Here is a 25,904-nt window from a genome sequence, read left to right on the forward strand (position 1 = left end):
TTTTCTCTAGTCGAATTAATTTAATATGAGGTGATGTGTCTTATTTATCAGTAAAGCAACATTTAAATTTTAATAGTTTTTGGGACTTAACTACATATTAAGAAAAAGTCTACAGTTGCAGAAGTTTAGCAGCAGTAGTAAAAATACAGAATTGTTAGTCTGTAAAAGGATAGGTTAAACGCGACTACGCCTAATTTAATTACTTAATAATTTTGTGCAATTTCAAATAAACAAGAAGCAGATAAAAGTAAAAATTAACACTATTAAAGGGGGAAAATAAGCGCTAACTGCAGTTTCGTTGGAACTAATTCAACACTTTTCACAGCGTTTTTCCGATTATCACTATTGAAGCTGTAGTTATAGAAGTTGTAATGTTTCATGTACAAGCTGGACTAGAAGGTCCAAAGTAGAGTGATGGCATTCAAATAAATTTTTCTCATTTCCAATGGGAACAGAACAGAAGCTACTTCATAAACTACATTATTATACACAAATAATTCTGAAGATTATAGAAAATCCAAACTTAAAGAGGAATTAGTGCAAGTGAAGATTTCGATTCCCCAAAATTGAAAAATTGGATTTTTTATCTTCAAAATGTGAAGCAATTAAAGACTGTTTTTTTTTTCTTTTACTTCACATTATTGAAATTCTGCATTTCTAAGAGCAATTCTTTTACCGCTGAGTAACAGTAAAAGAATTGCTATTAGCAGTCTAACACATCTGATATATTGCAGCAACTATCTTTCTTTAAGTTGTAGGTCTTATGATAGACAGCGCAGTGTTGCTGGAAGCTGACATCTCAGCTGGTGTGCAACAATGTTTCGAAATGTTCTCAATATTAGAATTGTCAGGAAACTATTATATAGCATGAGCAATTGCAGTGATCTTGATCTAGATTTAAGTACATAAAGTATTTGTATATATAAAGTATTTATACCTATATATTGTTATTAGCATACTATTATATTACTTATTTATTTGAATCATATAAGGTAGCTCATTCTATTTAATGTGTAGTTTTAGATTATGTTATATAGACTATAATTTAATTCTGGGTATTTAAAACGTTCACATGTTGTGGAAATTTCCTCTGTAGTACAAGTTGTGTCGTATGCACAAATCAAGAGTAAAAAGAAGGTTATTTAAATAACCTTCTTTTTATTATTTACATTTATTTTATTCTTTTACATTTTGTATCTCTGATTTGCGAGTTGTAAAAGACGTAGCGAGTATTCGATATCTGTATTACGGTCTGCAGGTTTTTAACTCAGTTTCTAGTTACAAAAGTAGCCCTACAGATTCTAATTTATTGTTTGATTTGCAAATATTTAAAGTACTATTATATTCTCAGGGAAAGCAGCAGAGTTTCCTAAACGCGTTAGTTTTTAAACTACCAAGCCGCAGTCCAAACCAGCTTTCAGTTACATTTGCTATTATTATTATTCACTTGTCGTTCTTCGAATCTATGCAAAAAACGAGACGCTAATCTTCTCGCGTTATTCACCATGTACATATTAAGTAGGTATTTACGTTAAGTGACACAAGATTTAGCTTACAAACTGAGCTGTCAAAACGATGCTGCAATTCTAATTCTTTTTTGTCGCTGACTGAAATAGCTGAGAACTAAGCGCATGACTTAGATCTTACGTTAATGAATCCTTTGCTTGGTCGGTTAATTGATTAAGCTAAAGAAAGCGAAGCGAGGGTTCTCTTTCCTTACAAACGAATCATTGGGCAATAAATTTAGGTGTGTTGCAAAGTATCACGTATCAGAGAACATTTCACGTTCGTGGAGTAGGGGAATCACTAAAAAAAACATCAATTTATGTATTTGTTGGAATTACAAGCTGCCTTGAGCTAGCAATTCGTTGTCTATCCCCCCTCCCCCAGCATGGAGAGATAGACTAACTGCTCTGAGTAGAATGGATGCTTACTTTTGATGATTATAAAAACACCGAATGATATTGCCTAAAGACAACTACATTCGAAGAAACATTGTGGAATAGTAACTTCCAAATTCAATATTGGTACTTAGTCTGCCGGATATAGCCCTAACGGAAAGTTTTGAATCTTTAATTTTTGATCCTGTAAGGGCATGTATTGAAATAAAATTTTCATTACGATTTTCAGATAAGCAATACTCCTTAATTACTCGCAGCAATAATCTTTACATTCTGTAGTTAACAATTTTATAAATGGAAGTAAGTAGATCTTTTTTTCCTACATTTTTGTCAATTTCTTATATTTAACCAATGCTTAACAAAGGATAGGATATAATATGAAGTTGCACAAATTATCACTCTGTCGCAAAGTATAAATTTTTAAAGCATTCCTTTATACTTTATTGCTAAAATATTTATTGATTTAAGAAAAGGAACGTTTAACTAAGTGATATAAAATTTGATATATGACTAAGCTGTATGTTTTGCGTAGCACTTATTAGCTCCGAATCTTGGCCATATAAATGCAAGAAATGTCGACTTACCACTTACATCGTACTTGACACCGTTAAGTTCAGAAAAACAAGGGACCATTGCTGTATTTCCGGCCAGAGTTGCCGGCCAACAGGAAACTCCATCCCACGTAACATTACAGAATACGGCGCTTCCTAAAAATGAAAACGAAATTAAAGAAACATATAGAAACTGTATGGATGTAGAATAATGATGAATCAAAATACAGTTTATAATTGTTTTAAGTTACATTTACTGAACTTATAAAATATTAACAAAACCATAACATCTATTGTCAGGTTCTTTAGGAGAAGGCCCACCAGGGGCCGAGCGGTAAAGTCGCTGAACACTGGTAGTTCGGTCTGAGGTTCGAATCCCGCGAACGGGCTGGCTGCATGAGCGTTTCCGTGGTTTTCGCCTTGTGTAACGTGTATACGAGCCAGTTTCCCTTAGAAAGTCCTCCACGAAGGCATCCCTCCTCTTAGGCAGATATCCCTAGTGTGCTTTGCCATAATTAAATTAAATACACCTTTAGGAGAATGTTTTGAATCAGGGAAGAATTAGCATAAAGACTATGGTAAATAAAAGTAACGAGTAAAGATTATAAGTATGTTTAAAATAGACACTTTTGAATAAGAAAAAATTTAAATGAAGAGCCAGGAATAAACGTTAGCAGTACAAAAATAGCCGAAATTAAATAATATAAAGAATCTAACTATTATATCAAATAATAAAGAAAAATGTAAAGAACTAATTTAAATATTTAATGACCATACTTGAGAAAGCTAAGAAATTTAATTGAAATGAAAACAAATGAGCTGATAGTCATAATAAGTAATTTTTCTTAATTAGCAAACTGATTATAAATGTTTCTTCGCCAAATAATAAAAGCGTAAAAATTAAAATAATTATAATTAAAATAATGCTATAAAAATGAATTTCCTAAAGATTCCAGTTTTAAATAACAGGAAGATTTAAAATTTATTCTCATTATAACATGATTAAACATTTTCAAAGTGAGGTTTCGGGTTTTATAGGTAACCAAAAATTCTTACCTATATTATCTCAAACGAGTTCCTTATTTGAAAATAGATTTGAATCGTTTTGCCACTTTCTGTAGCCGAAAGTGTTTCAGATGCATCTTTGTTCTTTAATTTGTTTTTTGTTATGTTTTGAATGAATCTCAAATTAAACTTTCATTAAATTTGCGTTTGTTTTCTGCCGTTGGAATAAATTATATATAAATAAATGCAGTACCCAGAGTAAAATCAAATAGAGAGAAATTAAATTAACTAAGCCTTAGTTAAGCATTTATTAATACTAAGCATTACTTAATAAAAATATTTGCTGAAAATTTGACGTTAACGATCCGGAATCTGTTGCCAAAAATCAAAAGTTTGTGGGAAAAGTCAGATGAAGTGAACCACTGAATTTGAGGCAACAAGGAATCTTAAACAATATATTTGTAAAAAATCCATCTTCCAGAAATAAGAACAAAAAAGAAGTAAGTAACTCACATATTATATAAATTTTTCTACTGGCTGTTGCGCACAAATATGAAACTGAAGAGCTGGAAGTGTGTTAAATTAAATTGTTATGTACGTGTCAAATATTATTTGAGCAGTGGTCCCAAATATATGGTCGAATATGGAACTATGTGAAGAGCAGGAAATTCTTTTAGCAAAACGAGAAAACATTCTTTAACCTAATGAAAAAAATTTTAAAACTAAAAATTGTTTATTTAATTTAATAATAAAGCCTGAGAATAAAAGGTTAATCTTTTCTTCTCTTCCTTAAATTTTTCTTTAACAAATACAAAAAGATGCATATGATTTATGTAAGCGCAATTATAAAATGCTTTATTTCTTATTGAAACGTAACACTTGGTGGTATTTTAATTCTTTTAAAGTATGTAAAGTAACCCCAAACTATCTTTATCGGCCCACCAGCGGCCGAGCGGTTAAAGTCGCTGAGTACTGGTATTTTGGACAGGGGTTTGAGTCTCGGTGAATGGCCTGGTTACATGGATGTTTTCGTGAATGTTATGTGGTATGTGTTACGCGGGTACGAGCCAGTTTCCCTCACATTTTTCACGGGCCATCCTCCCTTGCTGTGTAAGAGGATCGCGTAATAAATTTTACAAAAAGTATCTTCATTATGCCTTGTATATACTCATAGGTAAACGGGGCACTTTAAGTTAGAATTATTAATTTTCAATTGTGAGGAAAAAATACATACAAGTTAAAAACCTCTCCGATTATTTTTCTAATACAATTTAGTATCGCAACGCAAAACTTCATAATTGAGATTATTTATCTTTCGAAACGCACGAATGTACGTTATTCCAATCTGTAGCCTTAAATCGTTAAATAAGATTTATATTACAATTAATTGATATACAGTAATGAGCTCTTTATAAATCTTCTGGTGAGATATTCTTTTTCCTTTTTAATGATGATGATTTTTAACGTTAAAACCAGAATTCAGACATTTCAAATATTTAAATCTTTTACCCAATTTCTGTCATAATGATACCGTTTTCTTGCATAAACTTACGATTTTCTTTGAAATAATGGAACGAGATTTAACATGCAGGAAATGTTTGAAATGCTTTGATTCCAGTTGGCTTTTCCCATTTTTGGAATTTAATAGCAAAACCTTTAATACAAGCACAAATGTCGGTGATAAGTTTATTCGTTCCTTGCAGCTTTGTATTGAGAATATTTAAACAGTCGACCCAGTCAACAGGAAATATTTATCCCAATGGTCACTAAAACTAAAATTACTGTATTTAGAACAAATAAATAATGGAGGGCAGTGTGAAATTGCCTTAGTGGACAGACGTTTCCCGTGGACCGGCAGTTTGAGACCATTGATTTAGAGAATTTAAATGTATAGAAAGAAATTTTTGAAATTCATACTATTTTTCCTTCTAGAAAGCTGGAAATAAGTTCTTATTCTCGAGCGGGATTGTTATCCTATAAATTTGGAGAGAACTAGAAGCTTCGTAAAAAGCTTTCGTCTGAACTTTGTTTAGAACTAAAAATTATCTACTAGGATTACTGAGTCTTCGTGCTCGAATTATTTAAATTCTAGTATACGTTAGAGCAATGTAGATCCATACAGTTACATAACACTTTGTCTAACAAATAGAATAGAGACTAATTGAACAGTTAGAAGAATTAGAGCAGATTTGCTTTTGCAAAATGAGCAATGCCCTCTTCAGAACCCGAACCTCTCGAATACACGACGAGTGTGCGACCGTTATACCACTAGGCATGCAGAAACAAGGGAGAAAATACCTTATATAATCCCCCTTTTAAAAGGCGATTGGGTATTAGGGGACCAAATTGCTAAATTCTGGTGGTGAAGAATCATCATCCACCATCTTTTATTCAGGCGCCACTGTAGAGTCTAGGTTATTTTGATGCTGAATACGTGAAAAATGAGCAATGCCCTCGTTGGGACTCGAACCTGGACCTCTCGAATATGCGCCAACCATTACATCATGAAGGCATACAGAAAGGAGGGAGAAAATACCTTATAATCTTGTAAGCTATATATTTTTTTGGCTTTCAAATCGGCGGTAGGAAAGTAAACAGAATCAACAATAAAAGGTTAAATTAAGAGAACTAAAAGTTACATTAAGAGAATTAAGTTTAATTAAGATTTTGTTACATGTGACAAAGAATACATACGAAAAAACGTCAAACAGGGTTTGTTTTTGAGGGGGGAGGCTTGTTCTTCGACTTATCATTCTCAGGAACAAAGTATTTTGGGGGAAAGGCGTTCCTCGACCTACTCAGGAACAACTCTTTTTGTGTGTGTGGGGGGGAGAGGTGTTCCTCGATCTATTATTCTTATTTTACCGGATACATAAGATGAAAAGTCATAGTTGAGAGAAATAAAAGTTTTATTTAAAGAAGGACCACAGAAGGATATAGCTTCTTAAGTGCCCACTTGATATAAATCAAATGAAGACCTCGAACAGTAAATGCGAATGCTTTTGATAATCACTACAATATTTTGCTAAACGTCATCGATAATTATAGGTTAGGTTAGGTTATTCAGATATGGCAAAGTACACGAAGCTACCTATTTAAGAGGACGCATGACTTCGTGGAGGATTTCCTACGGAAAACTGACTCATAGTCATATTTCACACGAGAAAAACCATGCAAAACCAATATGCAGTCAGCCCTTACGTCTAGGTTCGAGCGTAGGTAGTATTTCATCGGTCTTAAAAATTTAGCCTCAGGTGAAGCATTGATAATAATATCAATCATTTCCATCATAGTTGTTGTTCTTTGTAGGCAGTCACGCTGGAGATGTTTTCGGTTGATAGTCTTTTATTTCAGGTTTAGCGGTATGCACATGCTTACCTATGGTAGACGCCAGGTTCTCCCGTTTTCCGTCGCCTGTCACCTGCCTTTTATTTCAAATATACATTTGAGAAATTCCGCTTTTCTTCCTCTAGCCGTTCTTCTTAAATTAAACTTCTTTCTATACTTTCAGAACGTATTCATTCATCTATAGAAACTTGTAATAAAGAATAAAAGCTTTAACATGTATTGCATAAGTATTCATAGCAAAAGCTCTTATATTTTCCTTATCGTTATTTTCCAAGAATCTTTCATTTATTCTTAACTATTTACTAAAAATCAATTCATTCTGAAACTACGTACCGTTTGGTGCATCAACATGGTCTAGCTGGGAATTGTTGCAATACAATGATTCAAGAGTTTGATCACTCGCAAATGGATAAAGTGTTGCAGCCGAATCTTCAACAATCGCCGATTCTAATTCCATGATAGAAAAAGAAGAATTTCATGTTTTGGAGCTGACAGTACTATTCATGTCTTGGCCTGTAAATAAATTACAAAAATATATAATACTGTAAAGTAATAAACTAATAAAATCACTTGTTCTGTAACTGGCATAAAATACAGAAGCTTCAAATTTTATATCACAGCAATTATAATAATTATTCATAGCGAAGCGTGTTGGAGATAAATTGATTAATTACAAGTTTTCTTCCCTACTATTAAAAAATTCTATTAATTTCAGTTCAGTTAATTAAAGTCAGTTAAGTCATCTGGCAGAATTCAAATCGGCTCACAACGCATAAAAATGTTTTTTTCGTCGTTCTGATTTCATATTTTCATTCGGTTACAGAATAGATTGAAAATAGAAAATAGTATATCATAGAACATTTCATGAAATATGTGATTTTTTGTCTATGTCATTTAGTTGATATTGCTGAAAAGATGCACACGTTTTTGAAAAGTTTTACTTTTGTTGGAATAAAAAAGATCAGCACATTTTAATTGGGGCGTCATTTTGTTCAAAAAATTACTTAATTAACGTTACAGAAAATAATTTTAAATTTCTTATATTCTAGAAGTGGTATATTTTATTTTCGAATGTAGAGGACATTTTGTTCTTGGCAAAGATAATTTGAAAACTTTAATTCTCACAGTATTTGTTGAATTTTTAAAAACATTTTAAAATTAAATGTCTGATGTTCCAAAATTAAAATTAAATTCGGGTGGGTAATACACACATATATATATATTGTTTGAAAAAACATGTTGGTTACTGTGTTTTATGTTTTGGAATGCTTAATTTACACATATATTTCCAACTACAAATTTTCATTTATACTTTCATTTCATATAAAATACAGTTCCATTTATAGAATTTTAAAAAAATAAAATTTTCATAAGAAACATGACCCTCAAATAACAGTTAACAGAAATGTTTAAATTCAACGTTTTGGCCATGAAAATTATTTTTTTGTTTGGCCTTAATATCGTCATGCAGTTCGTTTCTACCGCTAAAAACGCGGAAGCCATATATGCTTGGTAATTTTTTTCAGATACAGTTTTCTGTATTATAGAACTGCTCTTTGTCTTTATAAATAAAAATCATCACTATAATATGGTAGAATGTAGAATGTGCATAAAAGTTTTGAGGCCTTACATTATTACCAAATTATTACTAATGACCAAAATTATGTGTTTAAAAGCTACATCCATCTCGTAAACTGGCATCATTGGACTACCTGGTTTTTCAAACAACCTTTTTTGAAATACGGGCTCAATAGTGACTGAGTAGATTTGATAATTGAGCAATGGTAGCTTTACCTAGCTTTATATGCCAGTGAAGAGGTTGACTATAGAGATTTCTATGGGTTTTTCTTACAGGTAACATAAATTTAAGACAATTTCTAACAGGAAATCCTCCAAGAAAGGAATTTGTCGTTTAGTTAAATAGCGCTCTTTTACTTTGCTTAACCAATTTAAGCAATGATTTTTTAAATACTCTGCGTGTATAATATATATTAATTAATGCCATACATATTTACGTGAGGCGTATAAGATGATAATAAATTACATGGTTAATAGATGATGGCAAGCATTAAAAGAAGAATATGTGCGTACTGTTGGGATAGATTAAGAAACGATGAACTTGATTTATTTCTTAATACAGAAATATATGGACAAATTATTATTATCTGTTAATAACATTTCGGGTCGAACTTATTGGGGAAACTAATCTTACATTTAATTTTGTTTTTCTAAAAATACGCAAGTCATTTGCATTACGTTAGGTTTATATGATGAGCATTCATTTTGGAATGATGTACTTCAGAAAATTATATTACAAGCATTCACTACTTTTAGGATAAAAGAATGAAGTAACCAAACTAAAAAAAGCTTTAATGGTTATTAAAAATTAAATTAAAATTTGATCTCAGCAACACAAGTATAAAAGATAAATCGTAAGCCAAATTGTCGATACTTCTTGTGTCCCAATATTTTGCATGCTTATAAATATTTTCTGTTTCATTGAATACAAATGCATAAGTAAGAAATGAACCGCAATTTATAAGCTACTAGCTTACATTACTGTAAAAAATGTTTTCTTTTCACACTGCATGTTTTCGTACAGTAATTTGTAGCCGGTTTGTCTACAAATGGGAAGATTCGGAGTTCGAATCCTGGTGAGATTATAACTGATATCTAATATTTTTAGGTTTCAGTAAAATTCTAAATAGCTCTGCAGGAAAGCTTGACTAATCTTGGTGGACAATAATTCGTCACCACTTGGATTTCACACTAACTTATAAGGTATTGCTCCCGCCTTCTTGTCGTGCCTACGTGGTGTGGTAGTCTGCACACTGGGCCGGTATCCAGAGGTCCGTGGTGCAATTCCCGGCGAAGGCCTTGCTAATTTTTCCTCTTGCCTGCTTCCAAAAAAATACCTAATGTTTCTCCAGTGGCGCCCGAATTAAAAGGGTGTTGGATGCTGATTCTCCTCACCCAGGATTTGGCGATTGGGTCCCCTAAAAACCTCAGTCTTCTTTTAAAAGGGGGAGTATATAAAGTATTTCTCCCGCTTTCCTAGCATCCCTTCGTGGTGTAGTGGTTTTGCAAACTGGACCGGTATCCAGAGGTCCGTGGTTCGATTCCCGGCGAAAGCGATTGCTTATTTTTCATCTTGCCTGCTTCTAAAATGAAAACCTAATGTCTCTACAACCTCTCAAATCGAGGGAGAGAATATAAGAAATTTTCTCCTTTTTGGCTGTTTGCCTTCGCAAGGTAGTTGACTGCAGTGCAGTTCCCAAATGGAAGATCCAAAGTTAGAATACCAGCGAGGGCACAGCTGGTTATTCCTGTTTCCTAATTTCAAAACCCTAATAAACACTAAATCTCGTTAAATAAATGTACTAGTGGTTGGCTATTAGAGAACATTATCAAAACGGAAGTGTAACATCTAATAACTTCTAAAACGGATTCAACTTATTTAACAACCGACTCACATTTCATTACCAAGATTTATAGAACTTGCCTGTAGTTCACTGCAGTTTTAAATTTAATTTGACAGGAAGTTACAACAGAATAAATTGGTTTAGACATGTAGAATTATTCTCCTCTTGATTTATAAATAATCACTGTAATTGCAAGAGTTATCAGTTTCGAATTTTAAGAAAAGATGATATTATTCGCGAAGATGAGGGAAAAGAAGCAATTCAATTTTCAAATAAGTTACTCTATCAGTTGATATCAACACACATCTTCTTATCTTTATTTAGAGTTAGTTAAATTTACGTTTCATTCTGTAAGTAATCTTTTGAGTATGCAGACTCATAATACGAAGATGGGTATGAACTGGAATAAGTAACTGGTATTGTTTCCTAACCAGTTAATTTTGTTTCTAAAATTAAAACTGGTTAGAAACACATTGTATATGTTATAAACTTTACACAATAAATGCAATTCAAATATTTCAGTGCAAAAGTATTTGTGCTAGTATATAAAATGTGTTTAGATTAAACAAGCCACTCAGCTACAGAGGCTGTTCGCACATTTCTTAGACAATTTTGGTAAGCGGTAATAAAAATTCGTTTGCTGCAAAAGAAGTAATTGCAATTGTACTATGTTTTTTAAAAGTCAAAATTATCGTCTGTGGATTGAAAGTTTTGTTTTTATTCAAAATGGCGAATTTAACAAAGCAGTTGTTCGAAGGCTACATTTACGCTCTTTCCGAAGAGAAATATGCATACTCCGTTATCCAAAAACGATGTGAAAGTCATGGTTTTGTAATATCTAAAGCGTCGATAGGTAATATCATCAACAAGAAAGGAAACAAACGTCAAATTGGAGCCTCAAGTCGGACAAAAATTCCAAACAAGTATTCAAGGAAAAAACGGACATCTTCGACTATTGCAAAGGTACGTCGTTTAATGTTAAAAGAAAATCCCCCTAGTCAAAGGACAGTTGCAAAATCATTAAAATACTCGGTGTCCACTGTATAAAAAAATGATAAACGTTGATTTAAATCTCAAGAAAGCGAAAAAACGCAATGTGCATCGTCTTCCTCCAAAGCATATCGCTCAACGCAGGACACGCTGCAAAATTCTATATGAGAAACACTTATCCAAAGAAAAATGGAAAACAATTGTCACAATAGATGAAGCATGGGTGTATTTAAATGATTGTAACAAAAAAAGAGCCATTTATTATCATAAAAGGGGGGAAATTTTAAGTACATGGTTCAAAGAATCGAAAGAAAGTTTTTCTAAGGCATTCATGATTGTTGCTAGTTTTTATGTCAAGATTAACTCTAAATACTATCAGGAACATATTTTATCGCCAATTTTTCTGAATGAAATACCATCGCTTTACCCACAGTGCCATCAATCTGTGATACTCCATCAGGGCAAAGCTAGAAGTCACACATCAAAATCAATTGTAAATTTCCTAAACGAAATGGAACAAAAAACTGGTATCAAGGCCATACCCTTTACTGATATCCCTTCTAAATCTCCTGATGTGTCACCTATGGATTTTTGTGCTTTCGGACTTTTAAAAACTGCATTATCCAAACGTTGTCCCAAAACCCTAACAGGACTCTGGAAAGCTGTTCGGGAGGAATGGGATAGAATACCTCTTCTGCCACTTCAAAAGGCATTATTATCCTGGAAACTGCGGGGTCGAAAGATAGTTCAGAATAAGGGATGTCAAATAGAACATTTAAAACACAAGAATTTTATGTAATTTAGTTTTGTGAATACAATATACATCGTCTAAAAAATGTGTGAACAAACAGCCTTGGTAAAAATCCTGTTTGTTATCACCATCTTTATCTTCGGGAAATCAATCAAACTGGAGTAATTGGGTCACATCGTACTTCAAATTTGAAAACTTGAGTTTTTTTATGAAATAATTACCTTTATTTATGTACTTAAAATATAATCTAATGTAAATATTTATTAGTAATTAAAGTATAAATAATAAACAGAGCAATTGTACCGACGAACAGAGTTGTCCGGTCATCTCTTAAATTAGGCTAGCTAATTGCAATACTATAATCAGGTCTATTGAATCTAGTCTTGACTATATTAAGCAATAAAACACTGATTAAACCATTGAAAGATTTGTTTAAAGGAAACATAATCGCTGAAAGGGAAAAACATGAAATAAAAAAAAGCGCTAAAACTCTCTGTTGTTGATTTAAAAGCATAAAAATGCTGTGCTTTAATGTTAGAAGAATTTCATCTATGGCTTTCAGACGTTAAATTGATGTCACAATGTTACAGTAAGTTCAAATAACTTCAACTAGAAATATTTGATTCCATTAAATTACTATTCTCTCAGTATGTTCATTATCATGTAGTTATTATTACTCCTAATAATAAGTATTGAGAGTGGACTTTTTATTTGAAAAACCTATCTTTGAATCTAAAACCTGATAGGCATTTTATTATTCTGATATATTTATAGAAGCACCCATACGACCCAAAATCCAGATGAAATCATTCTATCCTTAAAACACAATTACTTTATTCAACACGAATTTTAACACATTTCTTGCTTTTCGTCTTCTGCTTTTATTTTCTTATGACGTTTCATTAACTCCATTTTTATGCTTACAATTCAATCACTGTCTAACAAACTTCCCTTTCATTTTAAGCATGAATAGGGTGAATACAAAATTTATTTCAGTCTCTTGCTTTCTGCTCATTGCATAGTCAAACATCGTTTTTTAAGGAACCAGTAAGGAAACTGACTTAATCCAAATTACAGAATATTATATTTTGGCTCTATTGATTTATTGATTCCAAGAAGAAGGACTGTCATGGCCAATAGGATTTGCAAGTCGAATCAGCAACTTAATCTCACCTTTGTTTAGCTAAATAAGCCTAATATTTTATGCATAAATATATACTTGAATTTTTATGTGCTAATATTAACAAACTATACCATATGTTCATTAAAAGAAATATTTTGTATTTGGTACCCAAATACTTGCGTCAAGTAAAATATTATATTTATTATTGATATGCAAATCTTTAAAGCCTAAATTTTAGTCTGGTATGCGAACATACCTGTTGTAAAGTGGAAAAGAGTTAACCGTTTTTTGGAAAACCAAGATCCATATTTTGAGAGGTTTTTTCTAATGTTTACTGTGAAAGATGCCATACAGTGTTACGATGAAAGGACAATGAAACCTTTTCAGAGAAGTTTAGATGCATATTTTCTACAGCAAGACACTTCAGAAATCGGTATTTGTTAGCCCATATATTATGTCAGCTTCTTTTACCTCTCATGCAGGCTCTTTATGACTAATGCCGTTTTTACTTTTTGTTGAGTCTTCAGAGGGCAAGTCAGACGTTGGCTCACTCACACCCACTTTAGATTTACTAGTTGCGTCTGCGCATGCGTCAAAAACGACAATCCAATTTATATACGTACAGTATATAAAAGCAGTTCTTTATTTATTTGTAAATTTTATTTATACTGTATTGTATTTAAAATTTTATATGAATTATTTACTTATTTAAATGCGTTTAAGTACTAATATGATAAAGAGTATTTAGAACTCTTATCCTACTAATATTGTTAGAAGATATGCATAACAAACCTCGTAAAGTTTTGGGAATAAATTCACGGTATGAAGGTTGTTTGAAACATAGTTCTTTCGTAAGGTGGGGAGTGTCTGTACAAAAGTAATTCATTAAGATATTTTTCATTTCTGAGATAATTCAAAAATTATTGGTATCGATTTTAAATGAAATATCTTAATGCCTATCCAAAAACAAAAATAAAATAATTCTGTTCATTCTTTCATAAAATCATTCTAAAAAGCCAATCATTCTGTTCAAAAGGATTTGTTTCAGTCGCCTTAAATTTATAAGACAGAGAAATTCAATATGTAAACGTGTCATAGAGCAAGAGTTTATGATGAATACACTAGAGAAAGATATTACGGTAAAAATGAATTCTCGTAATTTTGTTCTGCTTATCAAAGAAATTGTTCAATTACATTTTACAGAATAAAACTTTGTAAAATCGCCAATAATAATCAGTGGAAGATATATTAACACCTTTTTACACTGATGTAACATTCATTATCTTAACAGAAATTTCCAATTTCTCTTACATATTAAACTTCTGCGACAAGGATTTTATATTCCGATTTTAAATAAATTCATAAAATCTCAGCCAACCATTTTCAACTGAAAACACGTTTATCATTGCGCAAAGACGAAACTTGTTCAAAATAACCTAAATATAAGGAAACATTATTCTTTTTTGTATTATCTTTGAAATAGATCTTATTCAAGAATAACTACATGGCCTTCCTTCTTATTCATCTGTAACTGTTATTTTTAGAGGTTAATAAAAGTTCGCTAATGATGAAGTCAATTAAATCAAATTAATGCAGTTTGAATCAGGTTTCATTGCTAATTTTAAGTTATCTATTGATTAAAAGGAGCTATTTAATGAAATGTTCAGTTGAAGAGTTTTAGAAACAGTTTTGAAAAAGTTATACACATGTGTTATAAAGTATTTTATATTGAAATGGTATTAAGATTTTCGAAATGGGATTTCTTAAAAAATTCTATATGCTTTTTCCGGGAATCTTGTCCGACATTCCACTTTGATTTCATTTAACGAACTGCGAATTTTAATGAAGGCAGGAACAAGGTCCTTTATTTTGAGGAGCAAAATAAATCAGAATATTTTTGCTTCTGCAAGGTGAGAAACCATTTTAGAGTCTTTTTGTATTTTGAAACAGAAGATTCCGTCGCTTTTTTCTTAAAATATTCATGAAGACTTTCATTCTTTTACTCAGACTTTCTGTAAAGCCAAACAAGTTTACAGTTTTTTTTTTTTGACTTAAATCGCAGATTATAGCACCACGAAATAAGATAAGGCATTTATTTTTGAATTTCAAGTTAAAAATTTATAGTTCAGACATTTTATACATTTCTCATATCTTTAGGGAAAACGTATTCGTGAGATTTTCATATTTATCGGCGTTTAATAATATTCAATAAATATAAATGAATGGGTATTCAAAAGAATGCACAATACAGATTGTTAGTAAAATTATGGCTATGTAAGGTTTAGAATTTTGAAAATTATTTTACCAGTTATTAGGTTATTAACCTGTAGAAACGCTTATTATCAGGGGGAAAATGATATGGAACTGGTGTAGATTAAGACGTGTGAATATTAATAATCCGGAAGACTATTATAAAACTATGGATGACAGTCATAGAAAAAAAGAAATGCTATTACTAGGACAGAGATTGGAAAGAATATCGTGAAATCCCTTTCATATACCCAAGAATAACCGAAAAATGTTTTCCGCAAGTAAAAGAAAAGCATGTCTAAGCCGGATTTGAGGAATTTACTTTTTTCTTAAGCTCTCAATTTCATGCGTCAGTGAAATTCATGCCCAAATGCAATCACAAAGCCGTAAATTTAAAATTTATTGCTATTGTAAGAGGATGTTATCTATTTTTACTGCTTTAGCAAACTGTCCATGATTATTGTAGCTGCATTTATTTCTGATGAGGATGGGGAGTATATTGAACTGAGAATAATCGTCAGATTATGTGTTTCTAATAGGACAGTAATATGGCCTTTTGCCTATGAGATGATATTAGGTGACCTCTTTGAGTTGGTGCAAATTAAGATGGCTTGAGGAGGGAAATCTTTGCTCTCCTTTTAAAAGACATTCCATTTAAGTGGGAAGTCTATGGCTTTACCATTCCGCGTATATAGTTCTTGAGTAAATATGAAATCTATCTCCTGTTCTGTGATGCATCTTGTATCTATTGCATGCGCAATTACATCTTTCGCTTTCTGTAAATTTATTTGTAAGCAATTAATTGCCTGAGAACGATGTGGTTAAGTAATATTTATATTAGTATTTTTACGACTTGATGTTCTGGAACGGGAAACCTGACGTTTGGAAATGAAGACTAATATTCAGTGATACTGCGGACATAGCGCACTCTCCGCTCCGCAGTATTCTGGACATTCGTTGTAGTAGGCAGGATGTTTGAAATCGTAGTGTGCTCCGTATCGGTGGTTTCTGTCACCGCAGTTAATACATTTTGCCTGATCGCTTCGACATTCTCAGATACTGTGAGACCCTGCCCAATAGGCACAATACGGCTTATGCTAATATATTCTGTGTTGGAATACCATTGCCATCCAAGGAATAGTCTTCGGGCTCTGATTGCTGTTGCGATGCTGTATGGCTCGCATTCAACAATCCATTGAACTTGCTTTGCCCTTCGCTTTTTAAGTCTGAAGAGTGCAGTGAAGTTGATTTTGGGTGAGTTTGTGACTGCGCAGAGTTCCTCCAGGATTTCGTTTAAGTCAGTGGATTCAGGGACATTGTGAGTTGAGCATCTTGGCTTTCGTCTTGTTGTCTTCTGATTTCTACTTGCACTTCGGCTTTCTGAATGTGGTCGTCTAGGTTTTGACCATCTTCCACATTTTGCAAAAGACCTGGAGTCCTTTTCTACGATTGTTGATACTTTTTCAACACCAACCTGTAGTTTTGTAATTGGAACCTTGACTTGAAGTTCCTCTCGCAAGGAAACAGTTGTAATATTAACGTTTGGTTGTATAATAATACTTGGCTTCTTTTGGAACTCGAACTACGTCAGCAAATGTTTTAGTGAATGCTTTTGGGAAGTGGCTAACTAGAGGAAGTTCTGATTGTTGTTTCGCTTCTACAGCGGCATTTGTCGCAACATCTGAAGTAATCGTTTGCTGTGTATTTATTGCCACGTCTGTTGTTTTCACATGCTGTGTATTTGTTTCCACTTCCTTTGTACTCTTTTTGTTGAGTGTTAGGCTCTGCTTCTTGTGTTGTTGTCGACACTGTTTGATGGAGACCTGATAGAGTCAATGTTTCGATGGCAGCCAATGTCGCAAGTAAATGTTCTCTTTCGCCTGTTGGCAGAAGGAATCTATTTGATTTATTTGATTTCCTATTCTTGGCAATAGAAACACACTCCTTGATGATTGTGTTTAATTTCTCTTCATAGGTGAGTAAATTTGAGGATAGCAGTTCTGTGATGTTTGTAGCACTTAAAAATGTTCGGTCACGGTCTCATTCATATTACAACAGTATATCGTCATCCAATTTATGATAATATTTAGTATTTAATAAAGAACTTAATCTAAAATGAGTCTCTAATAAATTTATATAGATAGTATGACCACGCTATGGAATCGTTATTATATGCAGAATAATATGCTGAAAGTTCTATTCAGATTATTCTAAAAGGGAAGGAGTTACAAATTTGATATCCTTTTATATTGTTGCAACACTATTTAGCTAATACTTTAAAATTTGAAGAATTTAATTTTAATTGTTGTCCTTTGAAATCTTTATTAAATTATAAGCTATTTTTGTAATGTAAATTTACGTAAATATTTTGAGACGTAATCTTGTAATTGATATTATGGTAATTGCCAGATGCCATAATATTGCCATTCATATGTGAGAAAAACAAGTGCCCGGAGCTATACAGTATCTAAAATTCTAACTTAGCCTGCGTAAAAATTAAGTTTTTGTCTCCACCTATTTGGAGGAAATAAAGCGTAATTACAGGAGAATCCACAAATGGATTTGATCCAATAAATGAGGAGGTCAACGCTTCATACAGTTTACTTAGTTGATTTTATATTGAAATGCTTAACACATCACAATAGGATTGTTGCAACCACCCTTGATTACCCTAGCGCATGCTCATGATAACCAAGTTCTCTGCTGCGTAATATTTTTCTTTGGAGTTAGCCAACGTTGCGCCAAAGGGAAGGCAAGCTTCAAGAAGAAGAAGTAGCCAACTTCAATGTCAATTGTGAGTATCGCAGGAAAGCGACAAGTGCAAAGCGCTGTGTAATCATGTATCTTACTATGTTTTTACTCTGTTGTTCTACGTCTTCATAGCATAAATAAGTGTTTGTAATGTAACTGGAAGACGTCATTTTATTCTACATTAGTTATAGGCTCAGGATATGATTAACTGCGCAGCACACCCACCTTTGTTAAATTCTTTTGACAAGCCAAGCTGAGTCGACTGAAATGAAAACGACGACGACAAATACAGTTGCAATTGAAAAGCTATACAAAGACAACTTTGACACGTGGAAGTTGCAAGTGGCAGCAAAACTGATTAAAAATTATCATTGGGACTATGCAACTGGAAAAAGCCCGAAACCAAAAACTGGTGATGAAGGATTTGCTAAATGGAAAACTATTTACCAAAAAGCACGAGCGGATATAATCCTATTCATCTCACCCAGTTAACTTCCATAAGTAAAGAACTGTGTAACATCTCATGAACTATGGATTAAATTGCATTCTATTTACGAAAGGATCAGCTAGGAAGGCCACAATTCTAAAAAAAACGCCTTCTACAAAAATGAGTGCTTCTAAACAGATTACTGATTATCTAAATGATTTTTTTCATTTTTGTGGATAAACTGAAAGAAAAGGAAATCAACATAGGGGATGTTGGCTAACAATATTGCTTTTATATAGCATACCGGACTCTTATGAAAGCTTTCGAATCGCCATCGAATCTCGTAATGAATTGCCTTCTCCATAAATGCTGAAAAATAAACTGCTGGAAGAAGCTAACGGTCGCAAAAATAAAGATTCATCGTTTTCTGAACCATAACATGCATTCTTTTCAAAAGATCGGAAGTATAATAAACGATCGGTTCCTGAAACGAAACCAGATACGTCTGCAAACCGAAGACAGTATCCAGTTAACTACAGATGCAACTTTCTGCCATATCTATGGGCACAGAGCATCGGAATGTAGGAAGAAAAGTAAAGAAACTAAAAACAAACGCCTTAGTGAAACTGCGATGTCTGCAGAAAATCAGGATTCCTTAGAATAAGAAAGCGCCGTATTGTGCAAAAATAGTAATTCTAGAGATAATTTTTGCCTGGATAGTGGTTCAACATCGCATATGTGTATCAGCAAAGAACTGTTCCAGGAAATTCACGCGGTAGGTGATACTTATGCTAAATTAGCTGCTGATAAACTAGTCAAAGCTATCGGAAAAGGAACTGTTAAATTTAAAGTTCATATAGGTTCTAAAGCTGAAAGTATCAAACTCAAAAATGTATTGGATTGGATTATGGCAAAGCACACGAGGACTATCTGCCTAAAGAGAGGGATGCCTTCGTGGAGGACTTTCTAAGAGAAATTGCCTCGTACACACGTTACACATAGATAAAAACCACGAAAACGCCCATGCAGCCAGCCCATTCGCGGGATTCGAACCTCAAACCGAACTACCAGTGTTCAGCGTCTTTACCGCTCGGCCGCTGGTGGGCCCCGAAAATGTATTGTGTGTACTTTCTTTGTAAAATAATTTAATCTCGACGTCTAAAGTAACTGGAAATAATCTTTCAGTAATTTTCAAAGAAAAATGTGCTCAAATAATTAATTCTAATAATAAAACATTAATTTCAGCTAAACGCGAAAATGATGTTTATTATGTCATGCCAATATTTGAATCTGTATCAAGCGCTAAAGAAATATATCAGTGGCATATAATATTTGGCCATTTAAATGAAAATGATCTTAAAAATCCTCAATTAAATAGCATGGTTGGTTTATATGCCACTGATATATTTCTTTAGCACTTGATATTATGAGTATCGATATTGTGAGCTGCTTCTTTTGATAGCTTCGGATTTCTCATTACCTTGAATGCCGGCATGCGCCTTTATCGAAGATATGAGGGTATTCGTTGTCGGCGAACGCTCCTTTAGCACGTCCTGAATCTCCGCTAGGACAGGAGAAGGTTGTCTGGGATTTCGTAAGACATATATGACCGACAGGCTGTCTAAGAATATTGATAGTGGATCCTACTAGGGGGCTTGTTAACTCGATAGCTTTGCGAATTGCAATTGCTTCAGCCTGGAAAACTGAACTATTCTGCCTTATAAGACCTTTCCATGTTATCAGCGTTTCCTTGTTCTTAGTTACTATGAAGCCACAGCCTACTTGTCCGTCAACTTTTGAACCATCCTTGTCTATATAGTATTGATTCTTTATGTCAGAGTCATCTTTCCGTGATGCGTGCGCCGAGACTCCTTTTCCGTAGTTAGACGGGTGAATGACATTTACTGGCCAGAATGGCGTCGCCGAAAGATTAAATCACACTTTGGTTTCAATGGCGCGATGTTTATTAATGCAGTCCAATCTGCCTCAGAAATTCTGAGCCGAAGCCTTCAATACGGCTGCTTACATTTGAAATCGCTGTCCAACGTGAGGTTTAAAAGGCGAAACAAAAACACCTTCCGAAGTGATGTTTGGCAGAGTGTCAGCTGTCTCTCACTTCAGAACGTTTGGACAAAAAGCATTTCCGCTAAACAAAAGGCCAGAAATAGGAAAATTTGATATTCGATTTAAAGATTGTATTTTTATTGTCTGTTCTGATGAATCAAAATCGTATAGACTTTGGGATCCTGAGGTACGTAAAGTGTTAATAAGCAGAGACGTAAAATTTATTAATGAGTTTGAAAATTGTTGTAGTTATGACTCAGAGCAAGAAATATATCTGCCTTTCACTACGGAGAAGATTATAAATAAAGTATATTGTGATAAATCATCACCTCTGGACGGAGCGGAGTCGCCACTTGACTCTGAAAAGGAAAGCGCAAGTGATTTAGATAGCAAATCAATGCCTCTTATCCTGATTAAAAGAGGACCTAATCGACCCAAGAAAATAAAAGCAGGTTTGCCAGGAAGGCCTAAAATGGAATATCACTATACAGGTGCAAATAAAAATAAACGAATTCAAAATGTTGTTGAAGAAAGCGTTAATCCTCCGGTGCAAGAAGCATTAAATGGACCATATGCTGAAAATTGTCATAATGCCGTACTGTCAGAATACAACCCCCTTGTTCAAGAAAGGGCTTGGAAATTAGTAAAAAGACCTGAAAACAAGAAAGGTTTTGGTAGTAAATAGGTTCTTAAATTAAAATACAATCACGACGGCACCATCAAAAAATACAAAGCTAGACTACTCGTTAAAAGGTGGGCTCAAATCCCTGGTCTCGATTTCACTGAAAACATTTTTCCCTGCTGCTAGATGAAGTTCCATACGAGCAGTTTTAGTCTACGGTGTAGAATACAGTCTGAAAGATTACCAATTAGATTTTGTAATGGCCTATGTTAATGGAAATTTAGATGAAAAAATCTATATGGAAATTCTCGAAGGTTTTCGCGATGAAACTAATTCAGATAAAAGGTGTCTTTTAAAGATATCATTATACGGTCATAAACAGTCAGGACGTCAGTGGTACAAAACGTTGGATGAAAAATTAAAATCTATGAAATTTAAATATCAGAATATATGAATAATATGAAATTTAAATTTCAGATAATTATGTTTATATTAAAAAGACGTCTAACAGTGAAACTATTATAATCGTTTATGTAGACGATCTTATCGTTTTTACCGATTCTAAGCAAACGTAAGAAACAATTCGCGGTAGTTTAGCTTCTGCTTTTAAAATGAAAGACTTGGGAAAATTACATTATTGCTTAGGCATAGAATTTTACCAAAATGAGAATTCAATTATAATTTCTCAAAAGAAATACATTGATGATATTTTAAATCGGTATAATATGCAAAATGCTAAATCCGTGTCTTCACCTATAGATATTAGCAAACAATTATCAAAAGAGATGAGTCCTAAAAACGAAAACGAATCGCTGATATGAAAAATGTTCCATTTAGAAATCTGATAGGATCGCTAATGTACCTTTCTGTAGCTACTAGACCAGATATAACATACGCTGGACCAGATATAACATACGCTGAATTTCTGGAGTCAATTTAACAATAATCCCGGAAAAGAACATTGGCATGCTTCGGAAAGAATACTTCGATATCTAAAGGAACCCAAGATCAAGAACTAATTTATACGAAAACAGGAAGACCACTCCCACTCATCGCCTTTGTGGATGCAGATTGGGCATCAAATATCGATGATCGAAAATCCTACACAGGTTTTGTATATATACTAAGTGGTTCAGCCATAGCCTGGGAATCATAAAAACAACGCAGTGTAGCTCTATCTTCAACGGAGACGGAATTTATGGCTCTGTCTAAAGCGGCCAAGAAAACCGTCTACTTACGTTTCCTGAAGGAGCTGGGTTACAACATAGAAAATCCAACAACAATATACTGCGACAACCCAGAAGCTCAGAAAATTACTAAGAACTCGGTGTTTTACTCCCGTACAAAGCACATAGGCATTCGCCATCATTTTGTGCGCGAAGTATATGAAGGCGATGAATTAGATGTGATGTGTTAACTAAACCCTGACTCCTGTTAAACATCAAAACTACTGTACAATTATAGGACTAAATACTGTTTAATATGTATCTTGTTTTACTTTTCAAGAATAGGAGAATCAACGTCGAAAGGGGGTATGTTGGCAACCGCCCTTGATTCCCCGACCGCATGCGCATGATAAGTAATATTTTCCTATGGAGTTAGCCAACGTCAATGGTGAGTATCGGATATAAACGACAAGTGCAAAGAGCTTTGTAATCATGTATCTTACTATGTTTATACTCTGTTGTTCTACGTCTTCATAGCATAAATAAATGTTTGTCATGTAAATGGAAGACATAATTTTATTCTACAAGGATAACTGATAAGTTATCAAAATGTGGCTAGATTTTGCTGAGTTAGTAGCATAAATCATTTGCACTCTAAATAAATTTTCAGCGCAGTTTCACATATGAATAAAACTTAAAAGCTATACACAAGATGCAAATCATATATTAGTTTCTATTAAATATATCTTATGATAATTATTTTAAAATTGGATTAAAGTACATTTATGCTGAAAGAAACTCAGCTCTTCTCTATCTTGCGTTTATCACTAGAAAAATTGCACAGTGTAAAAGAAAACTGAAAAGTATTAAAGGCAAAACAATTCATCCTGCAAGAAAAGGATATTTGAGAGAGATATGAAAGAAATCATTATATTACATATGTAATATAATGATTTTTCATATCTTTATCATATAAGTACATATGTAAACAGTATAGTAGATTTACAGGAAAAAGAAAGTTTTTCAGATTTAAAAATAACAAAATATTAAAAAATAACTCTAGATTAGAAACGGTTAACCATCTTTCACAGATGTCAGTATTAAGAAGACAAGAAAATAAATATGCGACTACAGGAATAATTGCTAATACAGGCAATGCATTAAAATATGAAGAAATTATAAAATATTAGTAGTTATAAGGAGCTTTCATTGTGTTAATTAAATAAAGCTAAGCGTATGGGAAGTTGAAGAAGAAGAACTAATAGAAAAAAACTTTTTGTGATGTATTAATTGCTATTATTTTCAAACTTAAGTTTTGCTTACTATTTCAGTTTTGATCTGTACTTGAAGTTCTTAACCTTTTTTTTTTTTTTTTTTTTTTTGCTTTAGTTGTTTAAAGTTGGTTGTAAGTTTAAACTGTAACTTTTGTAAACTTTAAAATTTAAGTTTGGTTGCTTTAAAAGTTTTCTTAAGTTGAAGTTGTTCAGGTTTAAATTTGAGTTTAGGGACTTAAGTTTACTTGGTTTTTGTACTTTGTTTTTGACCCTAAAGGTTGTTTAACTTTAATTATTATTTTAAAGTTTTGTTTGCTGCAATTTTGGTGTGTTAATTTTTTTTAACTTAAGTTAATTTTTTACCTCTCTTTCTATTAAAGTTGTCGAATACATATTTTCTGACTGGTGGTAAGGTAAATCAATAGTAATTGAAACTCAATCTGGTTAATGAGTGTGTATACTCAAAATGTTGCGGAAGAAACAATTTATATAGTACTGACATTTTTTAATGAATTATATTGTTATGTAATAGTTTAATTTTTAATGTCCCAAATTCGTTTGTGTTGAATAACATCTCACGGGTTCTGAAAATTTTCACATCCCAAACGTCGGCTTGGAATTCATTCTCAGAATCCCTTATCGCAGGATTACGGCACCCCGAAATTCTTTCACCCAAACGAAAAAACACATGTCGGATGACGTGTTAGATGTTTATACCATCTGGAGTTTCGCTTAAACAGGACCCCGGTTGCTGTGACATAGCTAGCAGGGAAAGGTTCTACAGCGAACTTGTGAGGAGGGGAAATAATCGTTGGTGAGGAAGCCCTACATGGTCGAGTTGCGCCTCGATGCAAGGCTAATTCCCCCCCTTGTTTTCGTCTGTGGAGAGTGTTGACACAACGGAGTGGCCTTGGAGGCCGAATGATTGAACTACGCTGATTGGCTCTTTTGGTATTCGGGAAACCCCCTTCCCGTGAAGATTTCTCTGTTTGGGTTGCTGATTTGCTGTTCACCTTCTTAGCCAATTTTTCAAAAAACGAGCCAGCTATTAAATTGGCTGCGCAGTGTTTTCAGGGGGTTTCGGAATCAGAATTTTCGATTTCACCCTTTTTTTTTTTTTTTCTGACGGAGCCAAGGAGACGGAGAAAGAAATTTTTCTCGAAGAAAAAATAAGAGATGACTTCTAAGATACAGATCGGAGACCAGCAATCCGGAGTCCCTGGTGTGACTAACGATTAAACAACCTACACTGAAGGAAGACGTACTGAATCAAGAATTCCTGAGTGTTTCCTGACTTAATTATGGCCGGTGTTTCTGGGAAGACCGGAGTCCTACCTGTTGGAAGCGGCTGTGAGGTGGAAAGCCTGGCCTCCGAAAGAGTTGCCCATTAACCTTTCTCATATTGTCTTTTTTTCTTGAAGATGTATCTTCAGACGTAAATTTATTTTCCCTGCATCTTGACAATTATCTTGTCTGAGTTTTTTCGCCTGTACCAAGTATCCGAATTATTATCTTTATTTTTCCCTGCATCTTGACAATTATCTTGTCTGAGTTTTTTCGCCTGTACTAAATTTCCGAATTATGCATGATGCCTCGCAACCGGGAACGGTGAATTGTTAAATATGTAAAGAAGGTTTGTAACTTTTCCGTTGTTTCTTCAGATATATAGATGACCGGTCACCATCAAATTTAAATGTAACTGTACACTTACTAGTATCTCCATAAGTAAACGTTAGTTGATTTTACTTACCTTGTTGTAATTATTGTAATTCATTCTTTCACACTGTACCTTAGCCATAGAATGGGTTTTTAGCCATCACAACGCAACTTTCTGAAATTTAGAATTGTTTTATGGTTTATGTTTCACTACGATAATAACTCGTATTGTTATTTAATGTCATTGACATAAAAAAAGGTTCAAAAATGTCTTCTGCTGTTGCAGATACCCATGCATTTACCTACTACAAATATGGTATGAACATTGATTATTGAAATTACACAGAAATGATGTTAAGAAGTAAATAATACATTTGTAATATGTTATGTTATATTGTTCTTAATTGTTCAATAGTTTAATAATACCATAACGTTTTCTCTAAAAGGAAAATAAAGTTTAAATATATAGTACATCTAAGCATGGATGAAAAAGATATTTAGCTTCTAATAATGTAACAATTAATACGAGTAGATAATGGAGGAAACATTGAAATATTTTTAAGAAAGTATTAAAAATAGAATATTTTTTCTGTATACATGAAA

The 25,904-nt window shown here is 33.2% G+C and overlaps 1 protein-coding gene across 2 annotated transcripts in view; it reads right to left on the reverse strand.

Annotated features, from left to right (window-relative positions):
• LOC118181820 (diuretic hormone receptor-like) overlaps nt 1-25,904 on the reverse strand; it is a 376,168-nt gene that overhangs the window by 150,875 nt on the left and 199,389 nt on the right. For both annotated transcript variants that reach the window (XM_085819127.1, XM_085819126.1), the window contains 2 exons: nt 7,139-7,318; nt 2,486-2,608 (listed from right to left, as the gene is read on the reverse strand). In XM_085819127.1, the coding sequence (XP_085675253.1) occupies nt 2,486-2,608; nt 7,139-7,262 (247 nt within the window). In that variant the 5' untranslated portion in view covers nt 7,263-7,318. The remainder of the gene's footprint in view (nt 1-2,485; nt 2,609-7,138; nt 7,319-25,904) is intronic.

This window comes from Stegodyphus dumicola, chromosome 6 (genome assembly GCF_044657685.1).
Source record: "Stegodyphus dumicola isolate Sdum_Otavi_A_Nest chromosome 6, ASM4465768v1".
NCBI classification, from domain to species: Eukaryota; Metazoa; Arthropoda; class Arachnida; order Araneae; family Eresidae; genus Stegodyphus; species Stegodyphus dumicola.